Source organism: Natator depressus, chromosome 6 (genome assembly GCF_965152275.1).
Source record: "Natator depressus isolate rNatDep1 chromosome 6, rNatDep2.hap1, whole genome shotgun sequence".
NCBI classification, from domain to species: domain Eukaryota; kingdom Metazoa; phylum Chordata; order Testudines; family Cheloniidae; genus Natator; species Natator depressus.
Genome location: NC_134239.1, coordinates 38,185,380 through 38,211,250, shown reverse-complemented (window position 1 = coordinate 38,211,250; position 25,871 = coordinate 38,185,380). Strand labels below are relative to the sequence as shown.

Here is a 25,871-nt window from a genome sequence, read left to right as displayed (position 1 = left end):
ACTTCAATATAACCAAATATTCCTAGCTATGCACTTTAGCAATACCTCATAAAAATCTTAGTCTGTGCTTGGTCCTCTTAAATAAAAACAAGAGTACGAGAGATACAGAAAGTCTAGCTGGTAAGGGTAAGAAAACACAAAAATGCACATGTAACTACAAAGAGCTTATCAAGATAGTATAACCTTGAATTCTGTAAATACTATTTTGAATTAAGTATTCCACACAATTTAACTCAAAACTTGAGAAATTCCGTATATGTAAAGATGCAATAAATCTTATAAACAGCATATTTAAGGGATTTGTTTATTTTTGGTTTACAAACAAAGGCACCCAATGTTTCTATTTATGTCTTATAAAAGCTTACAGATTTAACATTTCTTTTAGAGTATCTGTTCCTATGGCAGAAAATCCCATTATAGGAAAAAGCACTTTTCCCTTGGTCCCATATTTTAAATACCAGTATACCTGTTTAATGACCATCGGTTTTCAGACTGCTCTTCCTCCTACTTAACATGTCAGATTTCACTGTTATTTAGTGAGTTACAGGACACATTAACCTTACGGTATCAAAATATAGATCCAGTATGTTCTCATTAATATTTATGGTTCTGGAAACAGAAAACTGCAAACATTAATATGAAATAAAACAAAAAAACCCAAAGTGTCCTGTATGGGAAAAAAAGGGCCTTCAGATACAATTTTAATGGCTGAGTCATGTGGAATGACAAAATAAATGTACTTAATGTGATAAGTCACTATCATGAATTAAACAGGGTGACTGATGAGTCTGTGTATGAAACAAAAATAGTAATCCACAACTAACAGTCTCAATTGTAAAGAAAAGCTTGGGGTTTTTAAATGGTTAAGTTTACATGGGAAAGATTAGAGATCCTTATGCTCAAAATGATGCAGTTACTTCAGTAATTTATTCATTCAATATCAGAGATTCCTTTAAAGAGTGTTATGGACAAGAAAATCAGCTCAGTGGCTTCACAGTTCTCAGTTGCTCAGTTTAAAGGAATCATTAAAGGAACTATGTAAAAACAAGTTATGGTTACAGAGCGAAAAAGCTGTTTAACTATTAATTTCACAATCTTGATACATTTGGGCCTCTTTCCAAGTTCACCCACATACCAAGAATGGAAAAAGTGGGTCATCGGATTCCAGACACCTTCTGCAGAAAATCTACATTGCATTAACAGTATATTTTCAAGTCCAATAACAGAAGATGTACAGGGAGGCAGCTATGACAAATACATCAGGGATATTACAGTTAAGTGTAACACTTCGAATCACAAAAGCCACAATTTATTGTACTTTCAACCATTGTTGGAGGTCTCACACATCATGGTGTGGTCCGAAACCATTATAGTTTTGTATCACTGAAAAGAATATTCACACAAGTATCTTTAAAAGGAGGCAAGGTTTTAAGTACTTATTACAGAGTATTTAGCTTCAACAAAGGAAGCTGTTCTTTCCAAAACTGGATATACACTCACGTGAAATAAAGTGTTTTCCTTTAAAGTTAGCTTTTCACAAGAACAGCAAAATAAGCTCATTGCACACTTACTTCAAATGGGACAAGAAAACAAATATGTATACATGTTTTATGTAATTTTTGTATGATTAATTCAAAATGTACCTTTCCAGGCATATTCAAAAAAAACACATACTGGATTTTAGTACAGCACAAACTGATCATTTTAATGAGAACATACCATGTAGGTGTGTAGGTGTGTCAAATAAAAGCAATGTTAAAAATGTTTTAAAATAGAATTGTAGGCAATTGAGATATAAAGGGAAATTCATTAAGTGTTACATTAAAATAGAATTCAGCTGTTTCTTGCAGTTATTCAATATGTATTTATCCTGCTAAATCAAAATAGACATGCAGAAAAATAGATTTCTTCAATTTTAGCTAAGAGTTTGCTACGAAATATTGTAAACTTAAAAAATTCTTAATTTAAGACGTGCAGGATTCCTCTTCTCCCTACCTCCCCAGTGAAATGCAGGTTTGTGTTGGATCATTTTTAATGTGTTTTTTGCAAGTACATTAACTTCAATCCTTCACATAGTAAGAGAATTTTGTTGAGATCATGATTCTTGGAGATAGATAAAAATGGTTTAGCAAGGTATGTGACAGAGAATATACAATTTGTCTTAGCCAACCAGAGCTTAAAAAATATTCTATGAATAATATAAATAGTAGCAAAGGATATGGAAATCCCTCTGAAGAGGTTAATCTTGAACTAGGTGTGTAATTATTAATGCATTGTCTCTGTGTTCCTGATCTAGCCATCATCTAGTGTGAAGAAATTCAACAACTTGCATCTGTTCTTTTTACTGTCATATTTCCTTTCCTTTTATTTCTTTTTTCAATAAAAGGATTGATTCTGCTTTCCGACATGCAAATGGTTCTCACTGACTTTAATGGGAGTTTCATGCCAGTATCTAAGGGCAGAATTAATGTGTGTACACATTTTGAAGACTAGATCAGACAACTAGCCTTTCAATTAAGAGTGATGCATTTCTTTTACTGAAGGAGTCTTCATCATAGCCTTACAATCTTTGAAAAAGGAAGTGAGGGAAAGGTGCTAAAAGTCAAGAACAGAACAACATAAGAAGCTATCAGTAATTTACAAAGATCCACAGTCACTCATATGGGCTTGTAACGGGACAAAACTCACTAATCTAGAAGTCTCAAATAAATAGGTCTACAAACTGAGTCAATATTTTGTTCTTCTTACTGAATGTGCCTATTTACAGTAAAAATTAAAATTAGAAGTTACTTGTTAAGGCAGATTTCAATCAAATGCATTCCAGAATTACACAGTTATATTGGTCAATGATCCAAACGTTTCTCCCCAGGCCAAAAAGAGTTAAACTTGCTGTGGATAGATTTTTGTTTGTAATGCTAACACATTTGTCTAATGCCAATTTGATCCAGTATTCAACTGTTTTATTCTCTAAGTTTTCATGGAATACACAATTAAACATTACATATACTGTACTGTATATTTCACACTCCAGGTCTAAGATGATTTCATGTTTTTACAAAAGATGAGATGACTAAGTACATTTTACAGGCTTTGTGCAGTTAGACCACCATATGCATAGATGTCCTAATGCTAAAAATTCTTCTCTTCAGTATCTCATAGTACTGGATGCTCTAAAGTAGGAGAGGAACTTGTAACACAGACTAACCACGAAGTACCAGATGTTTCTCGCCATTTGTGATCTTGCAATAAAGATACGCCAGATCAGGATCACAAGGACTGTATTGAAGCCATAACGTATGTTCCTTAACCTAGGAAAGAATTAAAGAAATGTAAAAGTTTTAAGTGTTGAGAAAACACTGAGCTCTGCAGATGAAAGATGCTATAGAAGTGCAACCTCTAGTTTATTATGGAATTTAAGGCATTCCACATTTCTCACACCCCAAGTTGCACTGTGGGCCAAATTAACTGAACGAAGGGGCAGCAGCTCATCTGCAGTCATCCCAGGGGACTCGGTCCAGATTAATCATTGAGAAAGGGGCTTGGCAGGAATGGAGAGGAAAGCCACATAACTGGGTTAGAAACTGTACTACAGAACAAACAGAAATGTAATATGCCAACAGTGAAGGGTATTTATCAAGCAAATTCAAGGCCAACACATGGTCATTTTCCAATGTATTTTTAGAAAGGACACTAATTCTTAGTTTCCAGAACATGCACCATTCGTTTCTTTAACGGGTTTAAGATACACAGTACTGACTGACTGGCTGGCTGGGGGGGGGGAAAAAGTGGGTTTTTCCGCTATGGGAACCCTAGAACTCACCTATAACTTTAGACTTACTCTTTTTGAAGACAGGATCTCAGACTATTTTAAAAGCTTAAAAACATTTAATTTACTTTGTAATGCATCTCTGAAGACTACCTATCTTCAGAGGTGTGAATCCAAGATCATGTCTCTGAACCATGTAACAGGACTTTGTAGCTTCTCTAATCTGCCGTCATTCCGTTTTTTTTTTATTTAAAATAAGCACAATTAGTATGACTATTGCAGACAGCTCAAAAACAAAATGCAGCCAAACAGACACAATAGTACTTCACTCTCTAGATCAGCTGAATCATTTGCCTGTTTGCAGCCTCTATAAAAAAAAGTTATAACACTATTTGTATCATACAAAAAGTGTTCTCTTGCTCCCTGACTGGAGCGAGATCTGTTCTTACAGTAGACATAAGTAATTAAATTGATTCTCCTCTTTACAAAGCTAGATAAACTGCTTGGTGAATTTTAAAACTACTCTGTTGGCCAAACAGATCCTTCTTCACACCAAACATAATAATAAAAAAAGACATTGTGATTATTACAACTTCTAAGCACTGTAAACATTGCACTGAAATCTACATATCAAGAAGACTAAGTTTATGAATTTCCAAAGCTCATATCACGGTCACATCAGGTCAAAAATATTTAAATGTTCTCATAATCAGCTGTGTAGGATTTACATATAAAAAGCAGTGGGGATTATAACACAACTTTATACATGTAGATACTATGGGACCTCTATAGTAACACAGAAGAAAAGTTACTGACAAAGGAAGCCATTCACAGTTTGTGATAAACAAGTGTTGCTCAGTATCTGAATATGAGAGATGCTGAAGACAGTCAAAGCTGCCTTAATGCAAGTTATTTAGTGGCTTTTTGTTTATTTTCACGTAGTGTCCAATTCATCTAAGCACCATAACTGTAGCTACTATATTACTGTGCTTCCAGGCACTAGACGACACCAAGTTCTCTTCTCACTCTTCCTTCGTAACTGGCAGCAGAACTCCCCAATAGACAAAGCTCTGGTGATCTTTAACTGGCTCTTCTTGCTGTGCACCTCAGTCTTTTCTTTATCTTACTAGAGATAAGACAAAGCAGCACATTGCTCCTCCCCTTCTCTGCCTGAATCGCCACAAATGCTTCCAGAAAGGGTAAAAATGTTCTTACTGATTACAACCTGTGTAGAACTGGTATGTTCTGCATGCAGATTGGTTAGACCACTCAGAAAGAAAGTAAGCCAACCTCTCTCATTCACGAAGTCCTAACAAATTTACATATTGAAAGGGGTAGAATTCACAGACTACCGAATTTGGACAGTAACCCAGTTGGCACTGTGAAAGCAGATGGAAGAAAGGATCCCAGCCAAAGTTCAGGTACCCAGGAAACAGAAACGAAATTGCTTTGCATGCCATTTTTTCCAAAGCTGGTATTTGCCCACCTTCTGCAGTGCAGTTACTGTTTCATGTCATAGCCAAATGTCTCTCTCCCCATTGATACTAAATCCAGGCCATTCTCTTACTCCCACACTGTGAAAGCCTATCCGTCCTCCATCCGGGGAAACAGTTCTATGCAGTAGTAGTTTATCTGAAGGGCCAATCCTCTGCTAAGTCCCCCACATCAGTCCTAGATTCAAGAAGTAGATTCCTTCAAACACTAGGCAACTGGTGGCTGTATATGGCTAAACAGGCTCCCAGTCCAGACTGAACACCAGACTTGAGAAAAAGGACACTCCAGAGCCCAAAACTCTTTCAGCTCAAAGAAAGTTTAATTTAGAAAAGTCTACCTCAGACTGAAGCATTCCTAATACTGAACTGGACAGAACAGTTTCATGGCAACAATGCATTGCCCATTGTATAGGGCGTCTGGGGGCAATGTCAGGAGGGTTAGGAAGGAGAGAAGAGGAGCTACACCAGAAGGACTCAGCAGACAGCAGAACCAACTGAGAGAGTGGCTCCTCTATTCCAAAGCGAGGGAACACAAGACAGACCCTTTCATTTCCACACAGAACCAGTCTTCCAAAGCATTACAACGAACTCTGATAAGAATGGATTGATCACTTTGTCAGAGGGGAAATAGTTTACTCCATTAAAATTATATTAATAAAGCATGATTAAGCCATAGGGCAAGAAGGGACTGAGGTAGACAAGGAAGGAAAAACAATACGCAGAAAGGGAAATATATTAAGAAATAACTGAAATGCAAACCTACTTCTTCAAATGTTTCCTAGCTGCAGGGAGACCTGACATTTCCTCATTCAATACATATTTCTTAGTTCCCATACAGTAGTTCTCCATGTATTCTGCCCAGTGTAACTGTCGAACATCAAAATTAAACACCTACATAAAAAGAGAACCTAATGGTTAAAACTTTTAAGAAAAAAAATCATTACATTAACTTTACACAGTCTCAGAACGCAAGAACAAAAATGGACATGTCACGGTCAGATACCTCCATCACAGAATAATTACAAGGAAATAACAGTGTCCTGTGCTTTCACAAAAAAGAAAAAAAAAAGAAAAAAAAAGAAAAAACACACCCCAAAGTTCAAAGATCTAGATTTTCTTTTCTGGCCTCACCACAGGCTTAATGTGTGACCTTCAGTAAGATAGCTAATGACTCTGACTCATTTTCCCCATCTGGAAAATTTCTTAGAAGTATGTTGCTTTGCCTTACAGAGTTAGTGGGTATGTCTGTATTGCAAATAAAAACCCATGGCTGGCCCATGCCAGCTGACTTGGGCCCAGGCTAAAGGGTTGTTTAATTGTGATGCAGGCGTTCAGGCTGCAGCCTGGGCTCTAGGACCTTGCACGTCTACACCACTGTAAGCCCAAGTGTAGACAAACTGTCTAAAGAGGCCTAGGCATTTATACTATGGTTTTCCATGTATTCAATGTATGTATTCAAATTGATGGCATTTACGTTATTCTTTAGTATTATTTAATGCCGCAATAGACTGAATGATCTAAGATTTTGTTATTTTAGTCCTTCAGCCATTTTCTATGTCACCTGTGTAGTTCTTTTAAAACACACTTGACTTGTAGGACTTTACATTCTGTATGTATTCTATGTGGTTACCACCTAAGAGAGTTTCTTCATCACTGTGACAGGTTTCAGAGTAACAGCCGTGTTAGTCTGTATTCGCAAAAAGAAAAGGAGTACTTGTGGCACCTTAGAGACTAACCAATTGCATCCGATGAAGTGAGCTGTAGCTCACGAAAGCTTATGCTCAAATAAATTGGTTAGCCTCTAAGGTGCCACAAGTACTCCTTTTCTTCTTTCATCACTGTGGTAGCTTCAGGAACTTAATTTTTCAGTGTGGATTTCTGGATTCCCTAATATCAGAACAGTCTGTGATGGCAGTCATGGCAAGTCTCATAACACACTACAATTTTCTAGAGGTTTTTACTTACAAATACTACAGATTTCCGATAACAGAACTAGTGAGGTCATGACAAGGGCAAAAATCAAGTAAACAGTTCTGTAAGCTGGGAAAAAAAGTATCCTTGATAATTTATCCAGATTCATAAAGTTGATATTACTTATGCTAACTCAGAGGTGGGCACACTATGGCCTGCGGGCAACATCCAGCCCACAGAACTGTCCTGCCTGGCCTCTGAGCTCCCTGCCGGGGAGGCTAACCCCCGGCCCCTCCCTTGTTTTTCCTCCTCTCCCACAGCCATGCCAGCAGCGCTCTGGGCAGCGGGGCTGTGCGCTCCTGCAGGGCAGCGTGTCTGGCTCAGCCAGGCGGCGCAGCTCCCAGACACGCTGCTCTTAACGGAATGGTAAGGGCGCCGGGGCCGGGGGTTGTATAAGGGGCAGGGGGTCACGGGGGGGCAGTCAGGGAGCGGGGGAGGGTTAGATAGGGGGTGGCAGGATTAGATAGGGGGAGGGTTAGATAGGGTTAGATGGGGGGCGGTTAGGGGCAGGGGTTCAGATGGGTCAGAGGTTCTGAGGGGGGCAGTCAGGGGGCAGGAAGTGGGAAGGAACGGATAGGGCGCAGGGGCCAGGCTGTTTGGGGATGCACAGCCTTCCCTACCCAGCCCTCCATACAGTTTCACACCCCGATGTGGCCCTCGGGCCAACAATTTGCCCACCCCTGTGCTAACTCCTGAGCATCCATGCTGCCAATTCACAAAATAAGCAGCTTCACAGTTCACTTGGATCACTGGAAAATATCAGGAAAAATAAACCCACTACAACTGAGGAGACAGTCTCCTCTTTCCTCCTCCTTCCCCCAGCAATTTATCTTAACTCAAATATTCAAAATATAGAGAAGATTAACATACATTTCAAGACATGCATATAAAATGCAAATATACTGTCAAACAATCTAGAAATAAAACTTTCTAGTGCCAATATGAATTATGCTCGAAAGCACTCAAAATTCAAGTTTAATATCTTAAAACATTTTAAATCCTATTTTCATTTCACATCAAGAAAGAAATTCCATTATTTAACTTTCAAATTGTTCAACAATTACTTTGTGAACATTCTTCAATTTTAGGACACCTCTCTGTAGGGCAAAGGTTTTTGGTGGCTTTGCAGCAGTCCAAAGTATGTTCTTATTCCCCTGAAGGTCAGAACAAGAGACCAGCAGTCCAGAATTGCTTATTTAAGGAAGATGATCTGGGATTAAGTTTGAAAACACAGATACCAACTGGCTGTTCTGTTTGATCAAAAAGTATAAAGTGCAGTGTGTCCACTCTCCCATTAAAATCTGCACAGCCTTCAAACTTAAAATCAGAACACCACAACATCTCTAGTTTAATGGAAGAGAAGTAGCTGCACTAGGTTTTGCTCGTTATTTCAGACAGACACTTTACCCCGAATTTTGGGATGATTTTAACTTTTAAAATAGGTTTTGGGAACACGAGTCTTTATCATTTGCTTTTTCTAGGTTACTTTCATTTAGTGTCACTCAATTATTCACAGGATATTTTATATAACATCAATGTTAATTTAATACTGTTTTTATTTTACATTGCTTTACCCACTGCATGTTTATCTTGCTCTTTACTAATTGTTTTCATTAACTTTCAGGTTTTGCACCTCACCATTCATTTACGATTGCATGCACATGCTCTAGTGCACCTTCATCCAGAATGAGCATGGGTGGGAGGAGGGAATAGAAGAACAGAGAGCTCGATTTTTAGTTAAAAAAAGAAATGGGGGAGGAAATCATCAGTTCAAAGCCTCCAAACCAAAATAAAACATTTTTGACCAATGAAAGTGCTTCCATCTAGGTACATATATTAGTTGTGCTGATGCATAGGTACTATGGATATGAACCTATAAGATTCTTGTTCAAATGTGACGGTCTTCTAGTGAAGAACTGTATTAGCATCCACAATGCTGGCCACAACTGACCAGGATAAATAGTTTTCAGCATCCTGTCTGCGAACTCAACTCTTCATAATACCATTCAAACATTATGAAATCATCTAGTGAAGACCAGCCCAAGGTGAGTTGTAGGTGCTCAGCACCAACCAGTATAAAATAACTCTACTTCTGTTGATGGTAAATGAGGTTTAGATACCATTTAATAAAAATGTTTGGAGTTCCTCAGATAATTTGCACTTTTTATATTGAGTTTATTATAATTACTTTTATCGCCTCTCTGGCTTAGATGTGCTTTTTCAGAGTGAATCTTACCAAGTTTACAAAGTGCTACATCACGTACTTAAGATACACGTACTCCACAAATGTATCCTTGCTGTAGAAGACATTCTACAGGTAAAAGAACCATATATTCCTGCTTTAGCAACATCTTTCAACTATCTGAAAACCACTTGGTAACTCTGGAAGAAGACAAGAAACTTTGCATAACTTTTTCCATCAGTGCTGAAGACTGAGTTAGGTTATGACATAACTTAGAGAACAAACACGGAAACTGGTTGTTTCTTCTGCTGCAGTCTGAGTGTATGTAATCACATTAGTGAGAACAAAAAGGCCCAGACACATACTAAACAAAGACAACTGTGTCAGAAGAGACACGGGGCAATTAAAGTTATTTAGTTTTAACTGCACTTTCCGAATTTTGGTTCAAGAGCCTTATTACTGCTATATAATACAGCCCTTGAAAGAGACCAACCAAGGACTGATAAACATGGAGCTTGTTCTCTGTTCCTGGATTTATGTACTTTGTACGAAATGAGTAAACAAGCATACGTCTGCTGTCTCAAAGATTGCTCTGAGCTGCTTCTCAAACATTTTCTTGTTTTGGAAAAAGACTGGGATTGTAATAGAAGAGTGACGCCTGATCTTTTTCCAGGCCCTGTCCCCAGAAGCAAGACTGTACTTTAAATATTATTGTTGCTAGCAGATTTCAGGATGGTTTTTCCTAAATAATGTGATTGTGGATTTATTTTTGTCTGAAAACTATATTAAAGCTCAGCTGAGGCATTCACCCACATCACTTATTTAATCCATGTTAGAAAACAGTTTTTAGACTCAGATTTAATTTTTTTATTTGTTTGGACTAGACTGAACAGGCATGTATTGAGCCAAGTCATTTACACAGGCCAATGATAGTGGCACTCACAGTGGGGGTTGTGGGTGTGGATTGTAGGGTGACCTTACGTTTTGGGCTATTTGATTTTACATGTGTGGGAGCCCCAAAATGATAGACTACCGACCTTCCCTTAGGGTAAGGGGATTTAAAACCTGGGCTCCCTTTGGTCTTTTTTTAAAATCAAAATTGGGGTTAAGTTTATTCCCACACCCCTTCTCCCTCTTAACATGCGGGACAGGAGAATCTCCCTTCCCCTGGTATTTTCACCCCCCATGAGCCCTTGATTGAACATATTCATCAGCAATTTCTGCAGCCTCCAAAACCGTGCAAGGCTTTTTGTCACAGATGGCTGCCTTCACCTCATGTATAACCGCCCATAACAATTGCTTCTGGGCCATCAGATCAAAGAGTTTTTCATAATCACCTTCAGTTTCTGCCCCCATTATCCATTTTCTTGTAAAATTACACATTTTATGCAGATATTCAACAAGTGATATTGTCAAACATCTTAATATTTCTATATTTCAATTGACAGGACTCAGATGTAATCAAACCTTTTCAATAGATTTTCTTTTAATTTTCTTATACATCTTAGCATCACCCTCCTCCATATCATTAAAAACTTCTCTGGCTTTCCTGATTAATCTGGTCAAGAGAACAGGCATTCACTTATCCTCTGTGATCTTGTGGATACCATACAATCTCTCAAAAGGTAGACACTCTTCAAAAGGTAGGAACTCTTCCACACAGTCCATCTCTTTGTAAGTCAGGCAGATTCTCTCCTACTCCCTGGTGCCGGAGGGGAGGAGGGGGAAGCTATTCATTGGCTGAGAATGCACCAGTATTTTCAGTTGCAATGTGTGAGCTCTCTTGTTGTTCCATGAGTCTCCGGTAGGCTCTCTCTTCAATCTGTTTGTTGGCTTTGACTGCTGCCATATGTTCCATGTGTCTTCAGTGTGATCTCTCCTCAGCCTCCTCGGCTTCTCTGGTATCCCTGATCAGCAGCTCTGCCATCATTCTCTCTTGCTCGTGTTACTTCCTGGGCTGCCAGGTACTGCAATTGGGCCTGTTCCCCTGCAGCGTCTGGGGAAGCAGGGCCCTCGGACCCCGGTCAAAGCTTATGAGCCAAGCTCTCAGTTCCTAATCTGAGGCTTTAATGGGCTATTCCCCTATTTTTACATAACTTTCCAAGGCCTTGTGTGTCAAGACTATGATAGGACTGTGATTCACTCATTGTGACTAATCTTTAACTCTTAAAAACTCTCAATATTAAATTTAAACTTTTAACAGCGCTGGCGTTATGATCTAAAAGCCCAAATGACCTGAGGCATGTGAATCCTGCAAACACTACACCAATTGTCACACTGTCTGGAGTGATTCATGACTATGCGTGCCAACCTCAGGGTGGAGTATTAAAAAGCAGGGCAGACACCCCAAATTGGTGGTATGTTCTATAATGAGAATTCACCAACCCAGTAACAAATGTGACCTCCTAAAGCACTTATCATGGAGTCACAGACAGTCGCCTTGGGCATTCCAGTCTATCTTGCCACCCAGACATGCTGGACTTAGTGACAGTTGGTTGCAATACACCACAGATCACAAAAGATTCAGAGGTCTTCCAGTCCCAACAGACCAGTCATTTACCCCGGGTCAATTTGTATCTCAGACCCCACACCAAAGACAATGCTTGTAGCCAATCCTACAGTAAAACTAACTATGGATTTGTTAACTAGGAAAAAAAATTAGAGCATTATTTACAGGTTAAAGCAGACAAACATATATACACAAATGAGTTACAGTCTATGGTTCCAGAAGCTTGAGAGTTGTAGCAATCTGTCAGCACTGAATGTCTTTTAGGGCTAACCGATGCCAAGAAGCAGGGGATCTCTTGCTTATGTTTAGGAATCTTTGCCCCCCCCCCCCCCCCCCCGAGTCCAGAGAGCATAAAATAAAAATCCAGTTGCTCCTTATCAGGAATTTTTATGTGCCCTCACCCGCAAATATAAGCTTATGGACAAGTTCATGTGCAGACCTCTCCTTCCTGGAGGGAGTTAGGAATGCAGTCAAAGTCTCTGTTCTTTAATGCTCCACAACGTATCATTTGCCTTCAAAGGGCCATCCTGTCTACAGGACGAGCATTTTACCTTAATCAATGCTGCTTCTACTGTTTGGTGAGCTACACAATTACAGAGGTTTACAATGCAAACACGCAATATAACTTTATACCATAGACTACAGAGATAAGTGAGATTAATACATGCAGCATCCTACAAGCATTTCATGAAGTCTAAATACAAAACACAGTTATAAATCCCGTACTCATCTTAACTATGCTAAAACATAGGGGAACTACATTGTTTTTCATCGTGAATTTGTCAGTCTTCAGCTGAGGCCTCAAGCTTGGGAAAGGACTGGTACCTGGTCTGCCAGCATCACAATAATCACGCATTGTCCTACTCTCACAGATCACAGTATGGAGCCATTTTTTACTATCAAAATGGGGGGAAGCCATTTTCATACATTGTTTCAGCAAGCATAGCTTCTCCCCCCTCATATGAAAAGGACATAGTTATTTTTAAAAAAAATTATGAAGTTATGCTGCTGCCTTATATTTTAAAAACTGCTTTATCCATATTACACCTTACCACACCAGGGGCAAAAATTTGATAGGTGAAATGGTCTTTGAAAACACACACACCTACCTTATTCATGGTGTACACAAAAATCTTAGACAGTTATAGTGAAGCTACCAGTTTGATTTTTTTTAAATAGGTGGTCCAACTGGATCACAAAGAAACATTACTTATTTTAATTAAACTTCCATTACCCAGTCTTAAGTAAATAGATTCACTTCTTTTAAATCCTTAAATGACTGATAGGAGGCAAGTTACACAAAGATTACTTGCCTTTTTGTCTTCAGGGCTTAGTTGGTTCATTAGCATATTGACATTCTCAGTGTTCCAAATCCAAGAATTACTTGTAAAGTATTCTATTAACATCATGGCCTTGTGAAGACGGGTTATAGTTTTCATCATCCTATTGCCCAAGGAAAGGGATTTACAGGTTACAATAGCAAAAAAACATGTCCAAAACCAACATACCCATACCATCCAAACCACCAATCTCAATTTCCCCATAACACAATGCATTAATACCAACACAGCAACTCCCAAATCACCCAGCACACCAAGCATGACTACCTTTAACAGATAAACAGAATATTCCTGCACATTTTATATTTTTATTTTTAAATGTACCAGAGATCCAATCTTTGCCAGCTGTTGCAATCCGAAATTTTGATTCAGCAACCTAAAATAGTGTTCTAATGGTTCTACCTTTCAAAGTATTTAGAAAAGAAATATAACAAAAGAAGACAGATATTAGAAGAGCATCTTCCTACTAGCTTTTCTTGAAATTCTAAAACACTAACAGGTTGAAAGGACTTATTATTCATAATAAAAATATCTATTCTTATGCATAATAATTTAACTCGATGGAAAGTATTTACAGCCAAATTCTATGGTGTGGCTGATGGGGGGCGACGGGAGAGAGAAGAGAAAAAAAGAGAAAGAGAAAAGAGAAGAGCGTATGCAAAGAAGGTATAAAAGATCATATTTGCACTTCCCTAAGTCTACTGGTAGTTCAAGTTCAGGGGAACTGGCTCAAGTTAGAGCAGCCCTACTACGGCTAGAAACAGCCTCAAGTAGCAGAGGATTGACATAGCAAATGCATGGCCTGGCCCTGCTGCCATTCTTTGTCTCCACTTTGTTGGCCACAGGATAGGGAGTGGTTCAAGGTCTCTATGCCATGGAGCATCCCCCTTGCAGAGGGGCGATCCGTTCCTAGGTGGCAATGCCTACAGAGCAGTGCAAAGCAGCCACTCTGGAGAATATCGCCCCAAATATGCAGAAATATTCTATCATCCTTTATTGCCCAACTTAAGCCACTCTGTAAAATATAACATTAGGAGTACAGTGGGATTCAATTATAAGAATCAATCTGGGCAAATTCCTTGTTGACCAGAACATCTGAACATGGATCCATGAAACAATGAGTTTTGCCCAGAATGGAAGTTTGCATAAGCAAGTTCTCCATCTTGCCAGGACAGCGAATTCTGCTTGGTATTGTAATGCCAAGGTCAGTCAGTCAAGTGGTTCCAAATGACGCTTGTACAACCCAACGTCCTTTACCTTACTAGCTCACAAAAGGACCCATTTCTTTCCTGCTTTTGCAGACTCCAAATCAATCATTTCCAGTCCGATCCTTATAACTGAATACACTGATCAGTGTAAACAAGGGGATGGAGAGGAACAAGAAACAAAACCCACCACCAATATGAAACTGCTTTTGGACCATAACATTTGCTTCAGAAAGTTGAATGGTCATTCACAGTGAGCAACAAAGGTCACTTACAGATAACTTCTTTGAGAGTTGCCTCTGAGCATTCACACTTGTAGGTGGTATATGGCGCTCCTTGATGTTAAGTCAGGGAACCTCAACCAAAGCAAAGTCCGTTGAACTATGTGAATGCACCCTTTAGTGAGGTCAATGGCCAACATCAATGTATAAGGGAGTTCAGCCATTACCCCCCTACCCCTACCCGCACCCTCAGTTCTTTCTCCTGGACCATGGAGTCCCAAAATGTGAAGAGAATTCTGAGACAGGAGGGAATGAGGGCAAGAAGCATGAATGCACAGAAGAGATTTAAAGAACAGTTACTAGTAAGTAACTTTCCTCAAGGACCTCTGTGCATTCCCAGTTGTGGGAAAATCATGAACTTCCTTGTCTACAGGAGCTGAGTAAGATCTTTATGCTCCGATTTTTTTTCATGCCCTCGGAATGAAGTGCTAGGAGAAAAAGGAAAAATCCTCCATTGGAACTGGATATATCTGTTGTCTCTGCAGGAGACTACTGGCAATGAGAAGGGTGTCAGCAAGCTATCTACCTGAACTGAGTAGGTACTTTCAGATAGCGAGAAAAAAATCCACCCTTAAGTTTTGGCTGAAAGATATCAAACAGGTAATCCAGGTTTTGCACAGGAACCTCAGCAGCGTCCTGCTCAGTGGCTTGTGGACCTGGTGGGGAAACCACTGAAGGGCAAGTTTTTCATCTGCTGATGTCCCATTAATAGGGAAGTCATTGTCATCATCCTGTCTGAAGCTGAAGTGGCAATTCCAGTAAGGATAACTAAGCAGGTACTGGAACTGGTGGATTTATCAGCAAGACTGGAGTTCACGGTGAGGCTACTGGTTGCACAGGTGCCACTGCCAGTAGAAGTGAAAGTTGTGGTGATGGAAGCAAAGTCATTGGGACCAGGTACAGAGACCATGCTGATGCCATGTTTGTACGGTGAGACAGTCTGACAAGCCATATCAAACTGAACTCTTAGGCACCCCACAGTGAATCCCCCCAGCTGGAGGAACCCACAGTTATTCAGACGAGGTGGTGTGGTGTGGAGATCCTGATAAAGTTCCTCTTCTGGCTCATTGTCAAAGGGAGTGGCCTCGCCCAAACCAAATTGTGTACGATGTCTGATTCTCAGTGAATGAATGAGCTAATAGAACTTGGCTTAATGCCTTAGGCTGCTCTGAGCATTCTGCAACTGCAAATGGGAAAGGGCTCTTCTTTCTTCTGACAAGAGACCATCTAATTTTAGTCTAAGATAAACTAAACAGGGAGTTAATATCTGCTAAGCAGAGGTAGCAAGGTTCCTAATGATCCTTGTTGCAGAAGAGAAGGAACTGAGGTAGATAGGGAATACCCTTCCTTATGTACAATAAAATGTCAGCAGATGACGTCAGCAGATGACATCACCAGGAGAAAATAGTGCAGCTCCAATGGACAAGGCTTTGGTAGAGAATGTAATTCAACTTCAGGGGGTACCATCCCTCACCCGCAAGTGGGAATTCTGAGGAGACTCAAAGAGCATCAGGTTCCACTGTGAAGACATAAACCTGACGTTTTCTTTAAAATACATATTTTGGATTGTTGCAAAGACAATTGTTAGACATATGTAAATAAACACATACAAATAACAAGGCAATAGAACAATATGATCAGATAATACTGCATCAGACTTTCTCCCAGCAACCATAAAATGATCAGAGGTTTTCAATATATTTCTTTATCTTAAAGAACTAAATGCCAGCCATGGTTAATGAGGCACACAGAGAATGTGCCAATAATTTGTAGTGGTTGGCCAGCGCTACTCATCCCACACTTTCATGAGCATAAAATTAAGTAAAAGAAAAAAGAGAGAATATAGTAAATATGAACAAGGATTTTAAAACAGTTAACTAAGCAATTCAAATATGTACGTCATCAAAAGTACAACTTTCATTCAAAGCTCCCTTGCTTTATTAAAGTTTTGCAAAAAAAACATTTCTAGAAAACATCTCCACGTTACAAATAGTTCTATTGAAAAATAAGAGCTGGTGCCTTCATTAACTCACAGCTCTGCTGATGTATAAGCCTTTCGATAATCTTTTATTGCTATTGCTCTCAACTCTGTGGGTGTTTGCACATGTATTCTACATACAGAATGAGTTACTGAGAAAAATCTGCCACCTTAAATAGGACATAATTTTTGCAGTTTCTTCATATAAGGCATGGAATGAAAGTGCAGGAGAGAATTTGTAATAAAACAAACATTTATATCCCCCAAACAGAAAAATCTCAAGCAATTTTTTAAAGCCATTATCTGGCTGCTTTTCTTCTAGATACTTAATTCACTGCTTCTATGGGTTTCATTAAGCAGAATGCTGGTAGGTCCTTGGCCACAAACACCGCTGTGTAGTTCATCAAACACCTGGAATGTTATGATCATGACTGGAGAACATATCTGTAAGGTTTTAGTGTGCTGTGGAAGGTAGTCATATAGAGGGGCATATATTCATGCCTAAGTACACAAAGAGTTGCATCAAAGGAACCCATAGAAACCTCATACAAAGGAAAGGCAGATACATGGCACATTCCAGCACCACATATATCTGTCTCTTCTTTCCTTCATGGGTGCTCGGTATCTGAGTAGTAGGGAATGGTGCAGCTGGGCAATATGCTATGTTTTATGCTATTTAAGAAATTGGGATTGTGTACAAGCTAAATATGCTATACTTCACTGGAACTCCAAGATAAGTTGTGGATGCTAGAAGTGGCAATAATTCCCTCTTAGTGGCTTTTATACAATACAGAACGTGTATGCATGCACAGATGGGATGGATGTCAAAAGGTAGACAGCTAAGACATCACTTTAGGTCAAAAGCATGGGGATGGGGATTGGGATTCAATACTCTGGTCACACGAAGGCTTGAGCATCACAAAATGCCTTTTAAAAAACAAACACACAGACACACACACACAAAAACCAAAGGAGACAAGTACCAGAGACATGCGATAACAGTTTTAAATGCAAAGCAGTAAGGCCAGCTACAGTGGAGGAGTTGGAATACATCTTACAACCTTCCAGATCATAGATATTGTGCTCTCCCCTTTAAACCAGTTGGTATACAATAATGGTTTCACCAGGACTCTTGTAACATTAGCTGTAATGCTAACTGTTGTGCCATTTGACAGCATGTTTTAAGGTTCAGTTAGGAAGATAACACCAAGAGAACAGACCTGGAGGTGACTGAGGACAGACCTGAATAATCATAGCATTAGTTTCTTTAAAATTGTTTTCTTAAAGCATCCAGTAAGCTTTTAAATGTCTTCTTAAATTATGTCCATTTTTTCACATGGCTAAAAATTCCAATACAAGTGTACAACATTTATGCATCAGTTGAAATCCTACACATCTTTCCAACAACTTTGCAGTCTTCACAGATGCATCAGGCTTGAAAGGGAAAGTTTTCATGCCCAATAGAAAAATACACTTCCATTTTCTGAGTAAACGTACCCTTCATTCACTCATGGTTTATAATAAATCAACAACGTGCGGGGTATTTTACAGGCAAGTTAAAATAATCTCTACTCTAGATAACCTGGATTTGAAATAAGATCACATAAAATAATATTTTTACCCCTGGCTACACATTTATCACTTCATTTTTTATTACAACTACTTCAAACAGCTTTTGGATAGATCTCTAAATTCATGACTGTCATATCTTCCATCTTTCCACAGGGGTACTGAGATGCTTTAATGAATTAGTGTTTGTAAGTGTAAGTCTGAAATCCTCAGATAAAAGGTGCTGAATTATTATTTGTAAGGCAGTAATGCCTAGAGGACAGGGCATTATTGTGCACTGTACAAACATACAAGTAAGGTAAGTGCAAAGCATTGTTCGGGGTTGGGTTTTTTTTGGCGGGGGGGGGGGTTGTTTTTAAATACAAGTGGTCAGATTTCTTCACACATAGCACATTCTGAGCTAAGGATGTGCTGCCAATAGCACTGCCAAGGACTATTATTATACCATTTATCAAAAAGCACAGCATTCGTATAATTATAAAAATCAGATCAGTCTCACATCAATTCCTAAAAGAAAAGAAGAACATAAGAACAGCCATATTGGATCAGTCCATCAAGCCCAGTATCCTGTTTTCCAACAGTGGCCGATGCCAGGTGCCCCAGAGGGAATGAACAGAACAGGTAATCAAGTGATCCATCCCTTATTGCCCATTCCCAGCTTCAGACAAACAGAGGCTAGGGACACCATCCTTGCCCATCCTGGCTAATAGTCATTGATGGACCTATCCTCCATTAACTTATCTAGTTCTTTTTTGAACCCTGTCATAGTCTTGGCCTTCACAACATCCTCTGACAAGGAGTTCCACAGGTTCACTGTGTGTTGTGTGGAAAAATACTCCCTTTTGTTTGTTTTAAACCTGCTGCCTATTAATTTCATTTGGTGACCCCTAGTTCTTGTATTATGTGGAGTAAACACTTATTTACTTTCTCACACCAGTCATGATTTTATAGACCTAGATACAAGCCCTACAGTAATACTGTTTGCAAGTATTAAACCCCCCCCATCCCTACTTCTTCCTGAAGTTTTTGTATGACACTGTAACGTAGGTTAACCTAAGAGTTTTAAATTGTTTCTTTTAATTTTTCTAACATTTCCTCCAAGTGCAGAAATTCTGAAACAAAAAAAAGACACCTCAAGAATAAAAATGTAAACGAAGCATGTCAGAAAACATGATTTGATCATGTAAAGCAAGACTAAGAATTTGGAAAGAATTCTGTGAACACACAGCTCCTCCTGTTACTTTGATGAACAGTCTATAGGGAATTTCATACAACTTGTCTGAACTGTAGGAGTAACCTCAAAAAAGTTCTTCTACTTCTGTTAAGATTTCCCTTCTCCTTTGGCAGTATCATACATCAATTACATGAGAAAGCATTGTGGAATAAATGTCATTATTTCCATATTAGATACCGCAGTTGAACACACACTTCTGAAAATCATTTTAAGTGTGTTAATACTCCAAGACATAGCAGAGAAATAGCACGCAAAGGACAATGACAAACACCACACTACAGGGAAGTCGTTACAGGGAGAACAATATTGATGTCAGTTTCACTGTACACATTTCACTGTACAGATTTCACCATGTTTGGAAGACTCTGGGCTACTCTAACTTGTGCCAACTAGTAATGGAAGCCAAAGGCTAGCCAGATGGAGTGGAAAGTTATTAAATGTATACATCATTAATTACTATAAGAAATTATTATTTGTCTTCCGGTAGCATGTAGAGGCTAGAGCCCCACTGTGTTATGCTTTGTACAAGCAAAAAAAAAAAAAGATGGTTCGTGCCCCGAACATATTACAATCTAAGAAATGTTACTGCATGTTGATATATGCAAACGGGAGTGTTCTCTTCACCTTTTGCCGATACCTTTTATTGAGACAATTTAAAGGTCAAGCAGATCTGGCACATGTTAAATAAATCTTAAAATATTTCTACTGGCCCATTAAGAGTCATTTTTTTTTTTTATGTACTGATGACAAATCTGTTTTTCCCCGTAATAAGATCTAGATTCTGGGATAGTGAATGACTGTCTATTATATACGCTATTTCAACTCTGCACTATGATGGCAAGGTAGTTGGAAAATAATTATTTATTTCCAAAAACAGGCTTGCCATATAAATGCAGCAGAGAAGTCTAGAGGATTGTACTGCTTTTGAAGTTTGGAACAATGGAAAGGAAGTAGTACTTAGACCTTACTCTGTGTAATTTAGTTTTATTATTTAGCTAAATATTATACCATTTTCCCACTTCAAAAAAGTTAGCCCGATAAAGAAATTAAATATTATAAGCTGAATGGAATGTTGAGATAAATACAATTAATTAATTAACTGGAAAAGTCCTGCATATAGGAAACGAAACTGCATCATCCACAACAAAAATATAAAAATTGTGTGGCATGTTTGTGGAATTTCTTTTCTCCACATTCAGCTTATAATAGCAATAACGACCTCAGAGCAGGACATTTCTTAGGGCTTAGTGACTGACTAGCGTTACCAACCTGAGGCACAGCTCAAAGTCAACTCTTCCCAGACAGTCATTAATCCCCTCGGAACACCCAGCCAGTTGATTGCTATTGCTTATATTAGTAGATCTAAGGTAAAGCTCATGCGATTATCATCTCCACCACCTTTTAGCACTGTCCTCCTTACCACGGTTTGTGACCTGTCAACCTGAGAACAACATCGTGCAATAATGCAGGTAGTATATGGCTGACCGCAGTCCAATACTGATGCAAAAGGGGGTTGGAACGGATATTAACATTGGGGCGCCTTAGTGCTTGTTCTAAAGGATTCATCTTGAAACTCAAATTTAGGTAATACTCTGTAGGAAAAATAAGGATCAAAATATTTTGAATATTTATTATTCCGAGAGAGCCTGTAGTTAGGTCTTGAATTCAAGTTATCCTGACATCACAATGATTATTCAGATCCCAGAACAAAATAAAAATACACAAACAATGCATTCTCATTACTGGTAGGGGGTGAAAAAGTCTTGAATTCAAGGATCTCCCCTTATTTAGAGAGACGACTCAACCTTAATAAGCAAGCAAAATCTGGAAAATAATTCAATATTAATATGCATTTTCACGTAAACATGGGTTTGTTTAAACATCAGAGGAACAGGTAAGACAGAGCTAGCCACCATTACCTTGGGCTTCTTCCAGTAATCCTGAGGTAGATATCATACAGGAATGCTGGGGCCTTATGGCTTACAGCAATCCAGTAATGATATAAAAGGTGATTGGAGGTTAGATTTACATTGGGCCGTCTGAAGGCCTGTTCGAGAGGATTCCTCTTGAAAGTGGAAATTACATGGTATTCTGAGGAAGAAAAGTTGTGTAATAGGTTTGATAATAACCATGTAAAATGTAATGGTTTTCAAAGTACATTACAGTACAGTACTTACTTTTATTAATGTTATTTCAAATATAAAACTTTCCTAACATCTGACACCCCCCATCAGCTAAGACAAAATTATGGAACTGTTCAACTTGAATTGCTATTGGACTGCCACTCTGTCACAAGAGGTACTTCATATACCCACAACTCTACTGTTTGTTTTTAATACTGTACGTCACTGTAGCTTCTCTCTTTCTGTTCCTCTTTCCTACTTAAGAAAAAAAACTATTCAATCTTCTGGTTGTAAATAATTTAAATAAAATAGCTTTGCATGCTATATATTTAGCAATAATCCTAATCCTCATCTGTTATAATACAAATTATTTTAACTTTCCTTTTAATCAGATCATAGGCATTTCTAAACATTTGATCTGCATTTCAGAAAGACATTTTACCAAATGATTCACTTCTTAAACATTTAAAGAAAAAACTTGTTTTAGGGTTTTATTCTGCATTTCTTGCACATCCAACACTCACTGAGGTCAACAGAAACTTTAGCTGTGAAAGACATGCAGGACTGGGCCCTTAAGTAGTTACATGCACATTTACTGCAGCTTTCTAAACATCTCCCATATTTTTCACATTGGTTTCTTGGAGACAATGTGTTCTTACCACAAAGTAAGTTGTGATTTAAGTAAAAACCAGTAGTTCACCAACCAATTTGCTTGCAAGATTAAATGGTTGAAATGTTTTTATTTATTTATATATACGCACTCAGTTTTGTGTGTGTGTCTGTGTGTGTGTGTGTAAGTAACTGCATAAATAAGAAAAAACCTAGTACAAAGAAAATCCTTAGAACTACTTTTAAACTAGCTACAGGGCAGTCTGTGAAATGAAATATTTGGAATAAACATATTCCAAACCTATTAAAACTTCTGATCAAAGATAAGAACGTATGCATTAAAATGTTAGAAATCTTACATTTTCATATGTAACATCATATGTCTGCAATATTTTAACATTAGAAACAGATTAGACTAATTCAAAATATGTTAAGAGTTGAAAATAGGTGGCCAAATTTAAGGATTATTTTTCTGTATTTGATACCTCATGTAACTACTTAAAGGTAAAACAACTAAATCAATCTGACTACTCTAACGCAAAGTTGCCATCATACCTCTCAAGTGTGCTGCTCTGTACAAAATCGATCTCACTTTTGGGCTACTGTTCTATTATTTGTTACTTGTATTACCGTAGTGCTTATGAGTCATGGACCAGGAACCCACTGTGGTAGGCACTGTACAAACACAGAACAAGAAGTTCTAGATCCGTTTAGCATAACTGCCACTAAACCCAGCAGTGAATATCGTGTCAACATCACAGAGTCTCTACTGTTCCCTGTGATCAGTGCTTTACTTGCTCTACCCATGAACTGCAGGCAGATTAGGTTGTGGGAACTATTAGGAAAGCTGTAGGACTCCCTCATTTTAGGTGAAGGGGGACTGGGAAGAGCTACCACCAGAAAAATAACAGTGAATGGAGGTGGAAGAAACAGGGAACAGAGGATAAAATTAAAAAGTGATGGAACACATTGCAAAGTTGAGAGGTATGACAGCTGAATTTCTGATTATAAAAATCCTAACATTTTAAAATCAGTGCTCTCAAGTCCTTACGGAGAAGTTACTAAAGTTGATACAAGGGCTTTATAGAAATACACATTATCTAATGGCCATATTTTGGACCTTTTATTACTCAATAAAAAATTTCCTATTAAAGTTTACAGAGAACATGTATAGCAAGAACACAGCATACCAACTTCACCCCAGTGGAAAGGATTGGTGCCACCTGTTGTGCAATTGTACACCATGATGTTTCTTGGTCTGAAAAAAGCATCACATAATTAATTAAAAATAAATTAAAGTTTGGTACACAATAGCCCAAACCAGAACCATTTATCCAAATCACTCTTGTCCCCTGAATTCTGGAGTTTGGATAAAGTTGGGGACCAATCTAACTACCTTAATTTTATCTCCATACTTCAAGCATTTTTCTTCCCAACAGCTGTAGTAATAATCCTCTCTCTCTCTCTCTCTCTCTCTCTCTCATGAAACAAATATTTAAGCTTCAACTCTATGTTTTATATTTAAACTGACAACCATAAGGATCAGGAAGGAATTTCCCCCTCATTTACCAGTATTGCACAACTGACTAAACACATTATCAGACACTGGCCATTCGCTTGATGGGCTAATATGATGAATACTAAATTCCATAATAGTGTGGGAAAAGCAAACTATAGACTAGCAGTTAAATAGATGGTTAGGTTTATAGAAACATCAAACAACCACTTTTGGGGCTAATTAAAAATGAACTGCATTGTCACCTGCTATACCTATTAACTCCAGAATACCAAGCTGCAGCCAGTGTTGTGTTGACAACTACATCTACTGGAACCAGATCTGCAACTGCACTGTTGGAGGCTCTCATTGTTCGAAGAATTCCTTTTCCTGCCTTAAATAACAAAAACAGAAGACACACCAATAAAACATTTCAAGTAATGTGTTTCCTTTCAAAGACAGTTGTATTAAAATGTTTACTTACCGCAATAAAAAGACCACTTGGCCCATTAAAGTTATCAATCCATCCCTATTGTGTAAAAAAAACAACCAAAAGCAATTTCAGTAGAAGTTTACTGAGTCTAACATATAGTTTGCATTTGACAAACATTTACTGTTACAATTTAAGGAGACAACATTTTACTTCCCCAGTCCTACTTTTGTTTCAAATATAAAAGGTGCTTTCAGTTTGCGTACCTGTGACAGAGCATTGAATTAACAGCTACTACAACTCCAGCAGAAGAGCCACACAATTTAACTAGCTCCTCAAAATGAGCTCCTGTGTATTCACTTCTTACCAAATAAATGGTGGGACTGAGAAGTAGATAAACAATTTTGCTGTCCCTTATTAGATTTCCCGCCATTTTCTCTCAATTTTTAATGCCTACATTCAGTACCAAAAAGGAAGGACAACTCTGATTTTGGTGATCTGTAAAGCAACTCATCTTGACACAGATTTGCTCCTGTATTAGGAAAACTGCCCCAAAATTAGCCACAGGAGGACTATCCCAGATTGGGAGAAACTTCAGATAGCATTCAGCTGCTAAAGCAACCCCTAAAACACTCCCTTTCCTACGGCTGTCATGTAGGGGGGCTACAAACAGGGGGTGCTCCAGGGCATTTCTGTGCCCTGTTAATCTCCAGTTTCCGTTGCAAGTTGAAGAGGAAATGGGTCCATAAAGGCATCTCCAGGATCAGGAAGCACAAATGTGGCAAAGAAAAAAAAATAAAAAATCCAGGGTTTAGTCTTGCATGTTTTAGTCTCTTAGAAGACATAGGAACTAACTGATGAGAGAAACTGCAGTTCTTTATAGATACACAGAAGGTCACTGAAGTCAAAACTACTTTCCTCAAGGCTACACCATTTAGTTTCCTAAAAGTTTTGGATGAACAGTTAAGTGTGTAAAATATATGTGTATTAGTGAAAAATATCACTTTAGGATAGCATTATATTCACTCCAGTAGCTCTAACTAAACATACTCTTCCTGTGTTTTAACAAAAATACTTCTTAAATCACTTGATAAGCCAGAGGTAAGAGTAATTTATCCTTTAAATCTATGGCTTTCTTACACAAAAACTACACACAAAAGCTGTCAACCATATGAGGCAGGTTTATAACTCAGTTTGCTATCCACAAGTGACTAAGTTTCAACTCTGATTTCTATGGACTTCTGAACTAGATCCCTAGCAATATAGGCTATCAAGGATGCATGCATAGGTTACAGGTCAAGAAACATATGGATTGTAGAATATTCAGTGGGAGGCTAAAAAAGACTTACAGGGAAAGGCTCCTTCCAGCTGGCACCAACAATTGACGGCCGTATAATGGCTATATTTAATTTTGCACCTTCCTGCTGCACAACATATTCTGCTAAGGCTTTTGTATATGTGTAAGTATTGGGCCTGTCTCCTATCAGTTTTGGAGTAATGTCCTTCACTAGACCATCATCCATCCACCTAAAGAATCAGAAGAACAAAGACTTAATTACTGTACAATTCACTTAAAGGAGTATGTAAGTCTGAAAGAAAGCAGAGAAATTAAAAACAAGCTTATCAAGAAAAATGCTTATGACTGTCTCATTAATTTCAAAGCAACAATCATAAGAAATTGAAGCT

The 25,871-nt window shown here is 38.3% G+C and overlaps 1 protein-coding gene across 2 annotated transcripts in view; it reads right to left on the bottom strand.

The window, feature by feature from the left end:
- Nucleotides 1-513: 513 nt before the first annotated feature.
- FAR1 (fatty acyl-CoA reductase 1) overlaps nucleotides 514-25,871 on the bottom strand; it is an 81,017-nt gene continuing 55,659 nt past the window's right edge. Inside the window, exons 5-12 of one of the 2 annotated variants that reach the window (XM_074955088.1) lie at nucleotides 25,535-25,712; nucleotides 24,240-24,284; nucleotides 24,022-24,149; nucleotides 23,451-23,518; nucleotides 21,448-21,619; nucleotides 13,235-13,364; nucleotides 6,023-6,150; nucleotides 514-3,308 (exon numbers count right to left, since the gene is read on the bottom strand). In XM_074955088.1, the coding sequence (XP_074811189.1) occupies nucleotides 3,146-3,308; nucleotides 6,023-6,150; nucleotides 13,235-13,364; nucleotides 21,448-21,619; nucleotides 23,451-23,518; nucleotides 24,022-24,149; nucleotides 24,240-24,284; nucleotides 25,535-25,712 (1,012 nt within the window). In that variant the 3' untranslated portion in view covers nucleotides 514-3,145. The remainder of the gene's footprint in view (nucleotides 3,309-6,022; nucleotides 6,151-13,234; nucleotides 13,365-21,447; nucleotides 21,620-23,450; nucleotides 23,519-24,021; nucleotides 24,150-24,239; nucleotides 24,285-25,534; nucleotides 25,713-25,871) is intronic. The other variant, XM_074955089.1, reaches the window with a different exon arrangement.